At 36.8% G+C, this 17,268-nt stretch overlaps 2 protein-coding genes across 2 annotated transcripts; one reads left to right on the top strand and one right to left on the bottom strand.

Moving 5' to 3' along the window:
* The first annotated feature begins 5,057 nt into the window (after positions 1-5,057).
* LOC142540851 (LIM domain-containing protein WLIM1-like) lies at positions 5,058-7,609 on the top strand. Its single transcript, XM_075647276.1, has 4 exons — positions 5,058-5,426; positions 6,806-6,902; positions 6,999-7,132; positions 7,208-7,609. Exons 1-4 carry the CDS (start codon positions 5,289-5,291, stop codon positions 7,406-7,408), a joined length of 570 nt encoding a protein of 189 aa, XP_075503391.1. The 5' UTR covers positions 5,058-5,288; the 3' UTR covers positions 7,409-7,609.
* Positions 7,610-9,465: 1,856 nt separating this feature from the next.
* Positions 9,466-10,774, bottom strand: LOC142539041 (uncharacterized). Its single transcript, XM_075644339.1, has 3 exons — positions 10,374-10,774; positions 10,106-10,257; positions 9,466-9,770 (listed from the first exon to the last, which is right to left on the bottom strand). Exons 1-3 carry the CDS (start codon positions 10,672-10,674, stop codon positions 9,657-9,659), a joined length of 567 nt encoding a protein of 188 aa, XP_075500454.1. The 5' UTR covers positions 10,675-10,774; the 3' UTR covers positions 9,466-9,656.
* Positions 10,775-17,268: the final 6,494 nt, after the last annotated feature.

The raw sequence follows: 17,268 nt of genomic DNA, 5'->3' as shown, positions 1-17,268 counted from the left end.
TTTCCTTTAAAATTATAATTATCCCTTGTATTTTTAAAATTTTGAAATTAACCAAAACAGAGAGAATCAAAATAATGTACAATAATAGCCAAACGTTAGTTTTTAACTCAATCCAAATATAAGTGATTTATGAAATATATTCAACACATGGATACACAAATCGAGTATTAAGTTTCAACAAGGAAAAAATTTAAAATCAAAAGTTTCAAACAACACAAAATCAAGATAAAATTTTCCAACCCAAATATTCAATGCAAATTTAAGAGATTCTCTTCTTAGTCACTAAAGACAATCACAATTGTAAGAGAGTTTTTAATAATACCAATACACAAAGCAATGCTAGCACAAAATATAATATCATATTGGCGAAAACTTGAGTACTTCTTGTAAATTAATATGAAAATTTTAGAACGAGTGTACCAATTTTTATTGATGATGTATGAGTAAAATTAGGAATTTATTTACCTATTTGGTTGATGAGTGCAACATTCTTGAGCTTCTTTATAAAAAACAACTTTGTCCATTTTTTTTTTCCGCAAAACACGTAGTTCAATTTTAACCAATAAAATTATTTTTCTCGTGCATGACCAGACTTCAAATTTTATACGTTGCAATCCTCTATGAGTCTGTTTTGCAATGCAAAAGGCGGTTTAACATTTAGATAATCAAGAAAGGAGTTATGTTATTTTTCTCAAAGTTGTTGCAAGCTGTCAGAATTTTTCAACTATATATAGTGTTAGAAAATATCTCAATTTTTTTTAAAAAATAAATCATTTTAAATTCTCTTTCGAAAACAACTCACTCTAATACTAAAACTAGTTATCTTAAGCTGATTTCAACTTTAATTACATCAAACTTGATCTCGCGATCATTAGCTTGCCTAGATAACATCTGAATCAGTCGAGGTTGGTCTGAAATATGACTTGTATAAAATTGATTTGGTGGTTCAACAGTTTTGTTTGTTAATCATTTGAATCACCGAGCTACGAGATATAATAAAAAATCTTTAGCTTGCCAAAAACTAAGTTGTGCGGAATATATTTCAAAAACTTATTACTTCCAACTTGAAATCTACCAACTGCACACAGTTAATTAAATATATTAGCAACACAATAACAAGTTTTCTATCATCAAAATAATAATGTTAGCATTTCTGCAACTCAATAAGGCCCAAATTCATACCATGACTTGACCTCTTTAGAATAAGCATTAAGCTGGTACGTGGATATTTTCTTGCAACGTCGGCCCGACATGATTATGGGTTTATTCATATTATAGTTTTTTATTTCTCTCAGTTCTGCTGATATACTTGAATTGGAAAAATTATAAACTTATTAGAATCAACCTTAGATTTTTCTTTGTCTATTTGAGATATAAGGTTGGACCTTTTTTTCAATCCCCGAAGTGAAGGGTTTAATTGATGACTCGAGATAAGAATCCGGAGACTCAATTTTTGCATGGGCCAAATCATCTGATGATGATCCCGGTTTAGCACTTGTGCTAGGGGTACTTAAATTCCCTGCTACAAGTATAGAGCTCTATACTCGAAAACTCTCATTTTGAGAAGCCAATAGTTTCTCACTAGCCTGGAAGATAGGCTTTTGCAATACCGATCATAATTGAGTGTAAGCATGTAAACAACATGCAATACAATAAAAGACATCACCCTGGAAACGCTCTTTAATGGAACTTTAGCTGTAGCTGGTCGTGACCAAGAAACCACCGGTTTTGTTTGGTGGGCCGGAAATGCCCGACTTATTAATTTATCAAGTAAACTACTAGGAGCTCATGTAGCTCATGCCGGATTAATCGTCTTCTGGGCTGTTATGCTCATTACTAAACTTGTTAAAGAGATGAAATATAACCGATGTATATCTTTTGATCAGAGGTTGAATCGATCATCAGACAAAAAATTAGGCAAAAAATTAGGATACATTATGTGAAAATCAAACTTCCATTGAAGAGAAGCAAATGAAAGGTTTTCATAAAAATTCTCTACATCAACTTGTTGTAATCTACCCGTAAATTCTACATTTAGGGAAAGCTTGTTGAGCTCGTTTCAAGCATTTATAAGTGCTCCCTCAAATGTCTACGTATTTTCATGATGACATCGAAATTAGTTTTGTCCGCTTCTTGTTAGAAAATCCGCAACAATATTTTCATAAAATTTAATAATAACAATATCAAAAATTTAATTTTGACATAAAGCTTACCATCTTAATAATCTAGTCTTCTCGGGTTGAGATTTAGTTCTATTTTTTTTAAGAATTTTGAACAATTGTATTATCAACTCTTAAAGTAAATTTTTCATTAATTAAAAATAATATTGTCATCTTTCAAAAGTCTTTTTTTATTGTATATAATTCCTTTTAATTTATGTGTCATCATATGACATATGCATCGAATATAGTTCAGTACAATATCTACATGAATGTTATTTTTCTGTTGTTAGCTTTGTAAGAAATGTTGTCCACCAACGATCGCTGACACATGTATATAGTTCTCAGTGTCAAATCTTGAATATTACTCATTCATTTATTGCATATAACAATATCAATAGATGAATCTATTCTTTCTTTCAAAGTAACTTTTATCATAATCTGTATTGTTCTAATATTAATATAGGACATGGTTTGTGCTAATTCTGGCTTGAGTTTCTATAATTCTTTTTTTATTTTTTCAAAATGAATTAATTGCATCTCTATCTGATTTCCCGTTAGTTCCACTGGATTGTCATTTTTCTTCTTGAAACTTTATAGATTAGATGATATTTTCTATTTCTTAGGCCAAAATTTCCTATTAAAAAAATTTGTTTGTCACATAAAGAATCCTTGATATCTATGTATATTAGGGTTTTCTTTCATGATATTTTGGACCATGTTGTAATATATAGTTATCTAGCTAAAGAAACAAGACATTTCTTCATTTGTTTCGTGTCGAAACACTTCGTCTTCATTATGATTTTGATTTTGTTTCTCCATTCGACTTTTCTTGACTCACTGACTTCTTTTACTCATACATATTTTCGTCTAAGAAAATATTTTCAAACTGATATATTTGAATCAGATCTTGTTAATAAATCGCTTCTTAGATATTCAGAGTTGATTCGAAGCGCCTTATTCATTTTCTATCATTTTCTATACAATTGATCGAAATGAGACCTCTTGCTCCACATGTCCAGCTCTTATTATCTTTAAAACTTTCATTAGCTTTGTTGTGATATTTTTTTAAAGATTATCTTGTCGAAGTTCGTCATGTGCTTCTAGATGAGTCCTACTTCGTAATGATCTACTTATTTATCCATATTGTAAGATCTGTAATATTTTTCTAGACTATATTATTCTTGTTTTCCAATAACTTCTTTCACTTTTTCTACTTCTGGAATAAACATGATATCTAAAACTCTTTATTTTCTGTATTTATGGTTTACTTCCAATGATTGTTAGAAGATCATTTTGTTTACAACATAATGGTGTATGTTTATATCTCTTACTATTTTGTAGTTCTTTTGTATTGATGTCAAATGACACAATTCTGTCAATTTTCATTTAAAAAAAGATGATCTTCTTGCCAACGTATTTGGATGGTTAGTGAGCGGGTTGTCGATGACGCGTAACGCAGCCTGCTTACTTGGCGGCATGATCTGACAAACTTAACCAATTTTTAGTTATATTAAGTAGGTGTAACAATATGTTATTTGGACGGGTCGGAAAATTACCAACTCAACCATCTATTTGGTGGGACGGAGGGGCCAACCAGTTATAATTACTCTGATGATTATTATTATTGTTGTTATTATTATTTAATTAAATAGTACATACCCTTCCTCAACCTATTCAAATTAATGTTTGTCATTAAATATATAAAACAAGATCCATGTTTGATTTCAAATGCCCGATTTAACAAATAATAATCATATTCTTTAGATATCACTTTAACTTTAATTTATTTTAGTTATATTTAAATAATAATTTTATTATGTTTTCAGACTTCAATTTTTATTGCACTCCACTTCTCTTCCTATCTTTTGTTTTACCAAATACCTACAATATCCTTTAAATGACTCTTCTTGTTCCAAACTAAACATATTTTTATTTTTGAAATCTACATGATTTTAAGTACACATCAGCAGATGAACTCCAATATAAAAATGCGTAATTTATTATAATAATTTTTTTTACAATGCATATTTTTTTATGATAAACAATAAGTTTATTCTCACTTTAATTTAGAATAACAAGATTTTTGCATTTACGGAAATTAATTTAAAGTCTTTAAAATCAAAATGAATAAAAGCAAGAAGATGCTTGGAATAGCACCAAGTCAGCTTAGATGTTAGGATATGATGATTTCCTATCAAGAGGTCAGTGGTTCAATCACTCTCTATCCAAATTTGAGTCTCTACGCAGAATTTGTCCAATATAGTTTATCTGGTCAATGTGATTTGAAAACTACTGCGTTAACCATTTGAGTTTATCCAGAACACATAAAAATAGCGACACTGAGTTCCAAGTTTTTAAAAAAAAAACATGCATGGAACACAAAGAAATCTACTCTGAATGCTTATTCATCAATCGTATATTCACCTCATTTAGTTAATTATAAAAAATATTGTTATTCCCCCAAATAAAGATGACTATATATAGTCATAATTTTTATTATTGATTGATAGATATTTTTAACTATATACCAAACAGCCCATGCTGACCATATGCTCGAGATTTCTCGTTTCATTGGCTTATTCCATAACAAATATATATAAGTTTTGACAAAAACTAGTGTGAGATGGTCTCACGGGTCGTATTTTATGAGACGGATATCTTATTTGGGTCATCCATGAAAAAATATTATTTTTTACGCTAAGAATATCAATTTTTACTGTGAATATCGGTAGGATTGACCCGTCTCACAGATAAAAATTCGTAAGATCGTCTCACAAGAGACCTACCTGATAAGTTTTTACAGGATACCGTCTACATTCATGCATTATTGAATTTGGTGTATGTATTATTTAATGTAAAAATCATAATAAATTGGACGCACAATTCCAAAAAGAATGGACTGCATGGAAACGCCTCCGCTCAAAAGACTATACCTCTAACTAGCTGACCTGGAAAACACACAGCGAAAACAAAGACTTGATCAAAGGAAAGAGAAAGAAGGAAAGAGCGTGATTTTGTAGCGTTGATTTCTTGAAACTATTCCTTCTTTATATATATACACAATTAATTCAGAGTGGAACAAAGAATCAAGATCCACGACAAGTTTTCAAAAGAAAAATTAAGAAGATGGCTACTTTTGCAGGGACAACGCAGAAATGTAAAGACTGCGAAAAGACTGTGTATTTGGTGGATCAACTCACTGCGGATAGCAGGGTATATCACAAGGCTTGCTTCAGATGCCACCACTGCAGGGGAACCCTCAAGGTAAGATCTTTTTTGCTACCCTCTTGTTATTTTACACTATTTTTTCTTGTTTGTGTGTTTGCTTACTTGTTGTATCGCTGTGATTTCTATAGCCCATCTTGTATTAATCTTACTGCAGTGTTTTGGTGTGTGCGCGTATTTCTTGATGGATATGCTTGATAACTGTGATGTTGCTTGTATTGATATTTCCTATTTCGCATGGATTCGGTTTAAAAAGTATGTAGAATTTTTCACAAATACAAATTTTGTCTCGTCGGCTGATAGTTGACATCAGTCATTAGATCAATTGTGAGGATCTTGATGCAGGTATTGTTTTGAATGTAAACTGATCTGTTGTAATATTTGCTTGCCGAAAAAGAAGAATTTATGCTTTAGAACTAATGCCTGTCTGACTGTCAATTGCTGATGTATAGTTGCAATAGTTCATTCCCTATATCTGATCCATGTTTCACTGGACTTGCTTTTGAATATGTGAATTACTTGTGAGTTAACAAAATAAATTCAATCGTCACTCTACTTGTTTGGGAGAGTCCATTGTGTTTGATCAACTTTCTGATGCATATCCCACGATTTCCTTGTGTATTTCCTAGATGAATTATCAGCAAAATGCTGAGAAAGTGCACTGTAACAAGATTTTGTTTTGTGTTTTTACTTTTCGAAATCTGTCTAAAAGAAGCTAAATCTATTAAATAATCATAATCTTGCTTTTTCTCAAATTTGAATGCATATTGGCTCATACAATTGATTAAGGCATCAATGATGTGATTATTCGGCTTACAAACTTGTTCGTCTCCTCGCGAGTTATGCCCCTAATTGTTTGGAGCTTACTGGGTTCTTGTCCTTAAGAACCCATTTTATTTTTTTGTTTCTTTTACTCACCATACCTCATCTTTTCTTTCATTCCTAATTGTTGCACAACTATTATAGAACTCATTTTTTGTGCTCCTCGACCAAGCTACTGATTTTGCATCACCGTTGATACCCGTGATGAAAGATGATAAAATGATATGTTTATTCGGCCAATAATTGCTTTCAGCTAGTCCCCTGAACTCGTGCACATGACTGGTGATTCTTGTCAAACAGAATCAACCGATCGTGGTACAGAAGATTTTCTCAAACTCTGCTTGCTCTGTCTTCAACATATGAGACTACTTTACTTCCTAAAATTTTAGTTTCTTCAAAGTACTGTTAATGGAATTCGTTAAGTGAAAAAATTATGGCAAACCATCAACATTTGCTACATGGTTTGTTGGCCTCAAAGCCAGCATAGATTATATCTTACCACTAATTTCTCTTCCTTCGCGTTATATCATTTGTAGAAAATTTATTAACTTTATTGCTCACATTCTATCTGCAATTTTTCTATGTCGTTACTGCAGTTAAGTAATTACTGTTCCTATGAAGGAGTTCTGTACTGCAAACCTCACTATGATCAACTTTTCAAGATGACTGGAAGCTTGGATAAAAGTTTCGATGGTTCTAACAAAATCAAGCCCCTTATTAGTTATTTCTCTTTTTTCCTTCAATAATACTCTAAGCTTAGCTTATTTCTTTATCTAATCCTACCCACAGGGGGCCCAAAAACTGCAAGAGCCGACAGATCTTCGGAGCAAGGCATTACAAACAACAGCAAACTTTCAAGCTTGTTTGCAGGAACTCAAGATAAATGTGTTTCTTGCAACAAGAAAGTCTACCCTCTTGAAAAGGTACATAAACTACTCCAAAATCGAGCTTCTAAAGCGATTCTTCTAATGCTTTTTATGATATGTATGTATTTATAGGTAGCGGTTGATGGAAGTTCGTATCATAGGTCGTGTTTCAAGTGCAGCCATGGTGGCTGTGTGATAAGTCCATCAAATTACGTTGCGCATGAACATCAGCTATACTGTAGGCATCACCATACTCAACTTTTCAAGCAAAAAGGCAATTTTAGCGGATTAGCAAAACAAGAACATGTTAAAGCGGAAAACGGAACAGCCTAGGATAAGTTTCATCGATGTTAAAAGTTCAATATCAGACCTTGGAACTTTGGTTCTGAAGCATCAACTATAAAGATACATCAAAATTTAAAGAACAAATTGATATATGCTGGTGATTTTCCCTTTTGGTTTTGTGTTTTGATGGATGGTATTCTCACAAGATTATTGTGTTTTTTGGTGTAATATAACCAAGTTTGAGAGTAAGATGGTTTTGAAGCTTGAAATGGGAGTTTTTGAATCCTAATATACAATGTGTGCCTAAAATTACAAAATACAGAAAAAATTCTATTATTACATTGAGATATGTATATAATATATATATATATATATGTATGTATATCTATGTGTATGAATATCTATTTTCTTTACAATATTTAGATGATTAGTGAAGTTTTTAACAAGTTAATTTTAGTAAAATATATTATCTAGGGCAAAGTTTAAAATGAGAAATATATTTAATATAGTTATATTATATACTTCTACTATTATTCGTGTTATATTGTTGCTGCATTTCATTTAATTTATTCCTGAAAAATAAAATTCATACAATGATTTGTAGCATATGCTGCATAATATAACACGAATAAGGATTAAAAAATAATATAACACGAATAAGGATTAAAAACTTCACTAATCATCTAAATATTGTAAAGAAAATAGATATTCATACACATAGATATACATACATACATATATATATTTTATACATTTATAGCGAGCAAGCCAGTATTTTTTCAAAAATAATAAAATTTTAGAGACAACAATTAAATCTCAGTCACATTAAAAAAAAATTTATTTTTTTCAAAATATTGATCTCATGACAAATATGTCCAGACAACTTCATATGTTAATAAAGTAACGCCTAATTTTTGAAAATAATTATCTCGATTCCATAAACTATGCGCCAGATTCCTTTCTTTTGTTGGCCACAAATCTGGAAGAAAAAAAGAACACTTGAAGTTGAATAGTTTTAAGAAGATATTTCTTGTTAATGCTTCTCCTTTTATAAATTTTTTTCTCAATAGAAAGCCAAAAGAAAAGGAAAGAAAAAGCCATTATTTACTTTTTAATATTAATTATTTAATATTAATTATGTTGCAGTGGGACACTTGCTTGTGAAACGAGGATTTGAATCTTCTATTGTATTGAAAATACAGTATTTAATGTTGTGCAGTTTTTACACGAGATGATCACACGATCATTTTGTGGACATCACAAAAAATTGTCAGATTAAACGAGATGATCAGGTGATCATCTCGTGTAAAAAATACACAATACTTGGTGATGTGTTTTCAACACTGCATAAGATGTAAATCCGTGAAATGAAATATCTAATGGTAATATGTGGTGGATGAATGATTCCTTCTTGATTCATTCCAACTGATCATCTCGTGTAAAAAATACACAATACTTGGTGATGTGTTTTCAACACTGCATAAAATGTAAATCCGTGAAATGAAATATCTAATGGTAATATGTGGTGGATGAATGATTCCTTCTTGATTCATTCCAAAGTGCTGCAAAAGATGGCTCAAATGATCGTTAATAATCATTACATTTGCAGGTTTTCTTGGTATCATTCCTATCTTCAACTTTGACCATTTCAGATTATGGTAGACTCATTGAAAACGGGTAAAGGTTATTAAAAATTATATTAATAAACCTATTAAAATAAATGTCTCATTCAAAATAGTTCATTTCAACATTTCGTATTATACTTAATCATTTATTGTTATGTGTATCATTATTATATTTAAAAAATTATCTCACCAATAAAAAAAACCCAAGGTGTGACAATCATGTGTAACAAGAAATGTTAAAGACACTATTCCTCGAGTTGTTGAACCAGTCTCACTCTTGTAATTTTTCTGAAAAGTCTTGTATTAATTATATATCTTGCCATCAAAGATTGCATCATAGAATCATTAACCCCAACTTCTAAGAATCTTTTCCCACGTTGGCATGGGAAAAAGAATTCATATTTTACATTGCAAAGCATTCTTTCTGAACATGCTTACATAGATTTCATCATCAGTTGGAAGTAATAATTGTGCAAACAATTCTAAAATTTTTAAGGTAGCGTGAAGTAGACCTAAGAAACATTAATTCTTTGATACATGGAGGGCAAGTTTCATGTCCAGATCGTGGCTCTTTTGATCTTGTTAGCTTATCTAAGTTACAGATATTTTTTTTGGGCAGAATCTCAATCCAAGGACAAGAGAAAGTACAGAAAAGAAAAGGTAATAAATCTTCAGCTTTCAGCTTCAGAGATACTACTTAAAGACGGTTGCCATGCTTTGGATTTTGATGGGGCGTGAACTACTGGTGATTTATTATTTCTTGATTTCTGCCCTCTATCCTTCACCTGTAGCATTTTACAGGGAAAAAAATATCAAAAAATATTATAATTATCTTTTCACCATATTTTTTTTCAATAAAAAAATGGCACGATGAGACTGAATTATGAGTTAAACTTGCTCTAATATGAATAATTTATGCGAGATATGACAAACAAATATTGGAAACATGAGTTGCAGTGTCGACATATGAGTAAAAAAATTCAAAATACAGAGTATCTCAACAGTACTTGTAAATATGAATAATTAACAAGAAACCAGGTCAGATTGGTTGAAAATCTTGAGATAATTTAAGCATGAAATGAGATTATATATAAATATCAGAGAAAAAGTAGAAATCCACCTGCTTTGTCATCTCCACGGCATTTCTTCTGAGAACTCCTTCGAAATCTGAATTTGGTTTCGCAGCACTCTTTCTATACATCACAGCATCGTCTCCAGATTGCTGCCGCTTCCATTTTGCTAGTTTCTTGGCCCCCAATCCCTTCATTACCTCTGCAAAATATATAAAAGATAGAAAACCCATAATTAAACTCCTTTGTTTGATTTAAAAACTCTTAACAAATATTGCAAAGACAAAAGAAATAACAAAACGAAAGAAACAAACAAACCTTCAGTAGTTATTAGTCTATAAACATGGCCAAGAACAAGAGTATCGGTAGGCCTAAGGAGCTTAATACGTGTTACACGAAGTGGGATTGTGTTATTTTTTGTACTACCCTTGTTTCCGGCGGCGGCTGTGGCGGAGGAGGTGGATGTGTATAAGGTGGTGGTGAGGAGAAGTGCGACGTAGTGACCAGGATTGATCTTCATTATTTCAGTAGCGACTATAGGCTTAAAGAGCCGATTCTCTTTACCATTGGGATGTTGGATTACTAAAGTCGCATTATCAATGGCTTGGCAATTTCCCATTTCCGACTAGATTTTGTTTTTGATTCTTAATTTTGAGTGGAAGAAGGAATATGTAGTAGCAATCTCACCCACCACCACCTTTGTTTGGGTGGAACACATCACAGTCACATATATAGCCTAGATAAAGTGTGTCTAAACACTTGTTCAAATAACATTGCCCTAAACCGAGTCGAACATACCTTCGCTCTATCCTTTCGCAAGAAAAAGACATTGAAAAAAATTATAAAATATCGTTTTTCAACATAAAATCAATTTTTTCCAAATTATACTTAAAAAATTGTTAGATTTACTTTTGACCGTAGCAACATACGAAGCAACGTTATAAATATCTTATATCACGTCATCAATTTTTTATATTATGTGGTTTGACGAAAAAAACTAAAATACAACAACAAAAAATCAAACAAACACATTAGATTAAGATCAAACATCGACAACTCATATGATAAAAAGCAGAACAAACCGACTTATAACTCGACAGATTTTGTAATTTCACCGTTCATGATACAAGCTCTTATGTTTTTATGTTCAAATATTAATGTTCTTGTTGACCTTAAACAACAAAAATCTGGAATTAATTTGGTATTGGGATCACTCATAGAATTATGTTAACCAAGATTACATCACAATGGAGTATAATATAAGATTATGGTTGTATGGATAGATTTCAAATTTATTTTGTTTGTTAAAGAAATAAGATCATAAATTTCAAATTAATTCTTTACATATTTATATAGTATTTTCATATTAATTATGATGGATTTCAAGTTCACCCAATGACGATATGGTCGTTTGAAATTCATTTTAATTTATATTATTGATATATAAATAAGTAAGATATTGATTAAATCTATAATCAAGATATTCATAATAAAAAGTAATACTCTTAGCATATAAAATAATATTTTTTCATGGATGAATCAAATAAAAAATACATCTCACAAAATACGACATGTGAAACTGTCTCACATAAATTTTTGCCTTCATAGTCTCATTCGTATCCTAAATACATCTAATATTTACTAGCTAGGTATGTGATGGAATATGAAATCAACTTTAAGGCGATATTTTCTGTTTGTGGCGAAGCATTATCTTTTTAATTGCCACTTATTTTATGTTTGCATTTTATTAATTCGGTGAATTATTTGAACCACTCCAACTAATTTTTCCTTAAAAAATTGAAAATAATGGCCTTATTTCTCAGTTTCATATCTTCCAATATAAATCATTACTGACACTCACGGGAAATTTAGGGTCCGATCCACGCAAGCGTCACTAATCCAGACACGGGCTCCAAAATTACCCTGAGCCTGAAATCACAAATAAGACCGTTAGGAGGGGGCCAGGAGGGTGTCCTGGCGTAGCCCCTCCGACGCTCAAGTCAGTGACTGAGGGTATATAGGGGGAGCAGCTAAGGGCGCTGCTGAAAACAATACAGTGAATCCAATAATCATACGCTCCAACCTGGTATTTATAGGAGAATAGCTGGGCTTGTCATGGGCCATTCACCTGTGGGCCTTAATGATGGGCCGGGAATTTGGCCCGGATCTTGATGGGTTCATCCCTGGGTATCACCAGTCTCCCCCTCCCGAGTCGAACTGAATCGTAGGTTCAAAGTTCGATTGATTGCGTTGTTCTCGGTTTACAACATGTGAGTTGTGCATTTTCTTCCAGCCCTCCGTCAGTCTCCAAAAAGATGGAAACAAATCAAATATCAATCCTAGCACCGTTTCATCATCACCTCGCCGCCTGCACGCCAGCCCCAACAGCGTGCGTCCGCCCTTGCGCGCCTCGCCCCCTCGCGCGCTCGCCCGGCGCCCTCGCCCCGCGCGGCCGCACAGCTCCCGCGCGCCACGCCCTCACCGAGCTCGTCCGGCGCCCTGCCAAAGCACTCGCCCCCTCGCGCACCACGCTCGCATGCTCGCCCGGGCGCCGGCTTCGCGCGCGTGCCACAGGCTCGCCCTCAAGCCCTCTGCCATGCCTTCGCCCTAGCGCCTGCTCGCCAGCGCCACGCCATGCCACGCCACGCCAGCTCGCCCGCACCCCGCAGCTCGCCCGCCACTCCAGCTCGCCCGAGCACCAGCTCGCCCCTAGCCCCTCGCGTGCCGCTCTTGCCCTCGCCCGCCGAGCGTCTGCTCGCCGCACGCCCGAGCGCCACACGCCAGCTCGCCCGCCACTCCGGCTCGCCCGAGCGCCTGCTCGCCCCCGCCACGCCACGCCAGCTCGCCCTCACCACGCCAGCTCGCCGAGAGCCTGCCTGCCCGCCACTCGCTTGCCCTCGCGCCACAGGCTCGCCCTCAAGCCCTCGGCCACGCCTTCGCCTCGTCCAATACGTTGAGAAATTTGATATATTCCCTTGCGAATGATTGTGTGATTTCTGAAAAAATTATGGGGGCGTTGCCCCCACACCCCCACGACCTGACCGGGCAGGTCGATCCCCGTAAACATCTTTTGTTATCGACTAACCAAATAAATTTTCCTCTTCCCAAACTCTGCTCCTCTGCTAGGCGATGCCTTAGCAGGAAAATAAAAACTCAACATCTCCACCCTCTAACTCCTATGCTAGGTGACACCTTAGCAGGGAAAATAAATTTAATTCTCCTCATCCACTATTCTCCTCTGCTAGGCGATGCCTTAGCAGGAAAATAAAATCAACACCCCCACCCTCTAACTCCTCTGCTAAGCCGGGCCTTAGCAGGAAAAATCAAACTCTCACCTCATCATCTCATAACTCCTCTGCTAAACCGGGTCTTAGCAGGAAAATAAAATTCAACACCTTCACCCTCTAACTCCTCTGCTAGGCGATGCCTTAGCAGGAAAATAAAATCAACATCTCCACCCTCTAACTCCTCTGCTAAGCCAGGCCTTAGCAGGAAAAATCAAACTCTCACCTCATCATCTCATAACTCCTCTTCTAAGCCGGGCCTTAGCAGGAAAATAAAATTCAACACCTCCACCCTCTAACTCCTCTGCTAGGCGATGCCTTAGCAGGAAAATAAAATCAACATCTTCACCCTCTAACTCCTCTGCTAAGCCGGACCTTAGCAGGAAAAATCAAACTCTCACCTCATCATCTCATAACTCCTCTTCTAAGCCGGGCCTTAAAATCAACACCTCCACCCTCTAACTCCTCTGCTAAGCCGGGCCTTAGCAGGAAAATAAAATCAACATCTCCACCCTCTAACTCCTCTGCTAAGCGATGCCTTAGCAGAAAAATAAAATTCAACGCCCCCACCCTCTAACTCCTCTGCTAGGCGGTGCCTTAGCAGGAAAATAAAATTTTTCTTCTCCCCAACTATGCTCCTCTGCTAGGCGATGCCTTAGCAGGAAAATAAATATTCTCCACCTCACCCTCTACTCCTCTGCTAGGCGATGCCTTAGCAGGAAAAATTTAACTTTTCTCCCCTCACTCTTCTCCTCTACTAGGCGCAGCCTAAGTAGGTAAAATAAAATTCATATAATCCTCATAATACAAGAACAACCACGAACTTAATATAAGAACTTGGCTTTATTAACTTTCAACTGATAACATAAGATAAATTCAGAAACAAAATACAGCAAAATTCACGTCAAGATTAATATTCTCTAAGATGATAAGTGCTCCTGGGCCTCTTTAGAGCATTAACCAGCGCATTCTCCAACTTTCTTCTCTGCTCCTCTTGTATCTCCACAGAACAAAGTTACCCACTTAGAAGCTTCTGCGCATGACTCTACAACTGTAAGACTGAGCTCAAGCTTCCATGTGAATGCTCGCGACCTCTCTTTTCTTCTTCCTTCACGATTCTTTCATAACAACGACGTGCGACTTTTTGGTCCCCGCACAAGACTCCAACTCCCTTTCCCACATGAAACTTAAGCTTCTGATGATAAGTGGAAGCTACGACTCTAAAATCCTTTAAGGCTGGCTGCCCCAGGACTCCATTATACGATGAGGGAGTATTCACTACGGTAAATGTTACCATCTTTGTCACCCGCCGAGAGTCACGTCCCAAAGATAGGGGAAGAGTAATCTGACCCAGCGGCGGGATGACATGTCCTGCAAACCCATACAGCGGGGTGGAGACCGGCTCAAACTCAAATTCTTCCACCTTCATTTGATCCAATGTGCTCTTGAACAAGACGTTCACGGAGCTTCCATTATCAATAAATATCCTTGCCACATCATAATTGGCAATGGTGGCCGTCACCACCAAGGCATCGTTATGTGGAGTCACAACGCCTCGGAGGTCTTCCGGCCCAAAGTTGATGACGGGGTCTTGTGGTAAGTCTGCACTACTATATATCTCAAAGTTCTCCAATTTTCTCCCATGTGCTTTCCGAGCTCGCCCATAGCCTCCATCGGTAGCACCGCCCGAGATCATATGAATCATTCTTCTCGTAGGGTGATTATCCTCATTCGTTCCCCTCCTCGGTTCGACGGGCTCCTGAAGGACATCTTGACCTCGACCTTCCCCTCTCTGCTCCCCAACCCCCTGATTTATCCATGGAGGGCCTTGACCACGTCTAGGGGACGGGTGAGACCTCGGTCGACTCCTGGATGCAGATCCTTCTCGTCTGTCCCGCGAAGGAAATCTAGCACTGCACTCAACCCTTCGTGACTTCTCCCACCTCCTCGCGGGCTCCCTTACCTCCATCACCTCGTCACGACTCCTATCCAGGGGAACATGTGATGAGAATTATCCTCTACTTCTAGTTCTGTCTTCCTCTCTCTCCCCCGCACTCCTCTTCCTTCCTCCTTTCTCCACTCCCTCAACTCTACTTCCTCCGTGCCGGTTCTCCATCCTTCTGTACCGTTGGGCATCTTCCAAGTTTACATATTTCTCAGCTCGAGCCAACAGTTCATCAAAGCTTGACGGGGGCTTCTTGACCAGCGACTTGAAAAACTCCACTCCCCTCAATCCTTGTGTGAAGGCACTTATCATGATGTCAGGAGTAGCCGCTGGTATTTCCAGCGCTGCACTGTTGAAACGCTGGACAAATTCTCGTAAAGTTTCATTCTCTTGCTGCTTCATCACGAACATGCTCAAATAATTTTTCTGGTGCCTCTTGCTGCTAGCAAATCGGTGCAAGAAGGCAGCTGAGAAGTCCTCAAAAGAACGTATAGAGTTGGGCTGCAAAGTGTTAAACCACTGCTGGGCTGACCTCACTAACGTGCCCAGAAAAACCATACACCTGACTCCATCTGAATATTGGTGCAACAGAGCCGCATTCTCAAATCTCCCCAAATGCTCTTCGGGGTCGGTATGTCCATCATATTCTCCAACATTCGGTTGTCGGAAACTCGGGGGAAGTACTTCTTTCAGAATGGCAAGCGAAAAAGGACTTCCTTTCTTGGGGGCCGGCGCTCTACTTCCCACCTGTTGTCTCAACATCCGTATTTCCTTCCACATCTCTCCAATCTCTGCATTCCCTTCGCTTGGGAGGGGCTGGGTCTCTTCAATTCTGCTCTGCTGGCCCTCAACATTTTTCTCTCGCTCCTGGCGAGTGGCCTGCTCTTCAATGAACACAGCTTCTTGGTTCCTCTTCATAGCCTCATCCACTGTCCGAGTGATAAATTGACCCAACTGCTCCAGGGTCAAGTTCCCCACATTTTCATTAGGATGGGGTTGCTCGACCCTGGTCTCTTGACGAGGTTGTTCAGTTCTTGTCTCCTGATGGGGTTGTTCCTGCCTCGCCTCAACATGAGACTGTTCGAGTCCCCTCTGAGGACGCGATGACGCTGAGTTAACTCTTCTACTCCCTCTTCTCCCTACCATCTCTACGTCTCAACTCAAATATTTCCCACAGACGGCGCCAAGTGATACCCACGGGAAATTTAGGGTCCGATCCACGCAAGCGTCACTAATCCAGACACGGGCTCCAAAATTACCCTGGGCCTGAAATCACAAATAAGACCGTTAGGAGGGGGCCAGGAGGGTGTCCTGGCGTAGCCCCTCCGACGCTCAAGTCAGTGACTGAGGGTATATAGGGGGAGCAGCTAAGGGCGCTGCTGAAAACAATACAGTGAATCTAATAATCATACGCTCCAACATGATATTTATAGAAGAATACCTGGGCTTGTCATGGGCCATTCACCTGTGGGCCTTAATGATGGGCCGGGAATTTGGGCCGGATCTTGATGGGTTCATCCCTGGGTATCAATTACCATGAACCAAACTAATTTTACTCATTTACTACAAAATTTGATGTCTACATACATATGATTCTTAGCAATTTAATCATTAATTCATGACAAAAACGAAACGATTAGTTGCGAGTCAACACCTAGAAAATCATATGAAATCAATGGAGAGATCTAGTGTACCAAACGGATGTACATCTCACAATTATTCGTGGTTGTAAATTTTTCGATTTCATTAATTAATATTTGGCAAAAACTTGTGTGAGACTGTCTCACGGGTCGTATTTTATGAAACGGATATCTTATTTGAGTCATACATGAAAATGTAATACTTTTTATGTTAAGAATATTATTTTTTATTGTGAATATCGGTAGGATTGACCCGTGTCACAGATAAACATTCGTGAGACCGTCTCACAAGAGACCTACTCTGAATCTTTTAATTATTGATAAAACTAAAATTTCGATTTTAT

This window comes from Primulina tabacum, chromosome 3 (assembly GCF_025594145.1).
Source record: "Primulina tabacum isolate GXHZ01 chromosome 3, ASM2559414v2, whole genome shotgun sequence".
NCBI classification, from domain to species: domain Eukaryota; kingdom Viridiplantae; phylum Streptophyta; class Magnoliopsida; order Lamiales; family Gesneriaceae; genus Primulina; species Primulina tabacum.
Note: the sequence above shows the minus strand (reverse complement) of the source record. Positions and strands in the feature narration are given on the sequence as shown.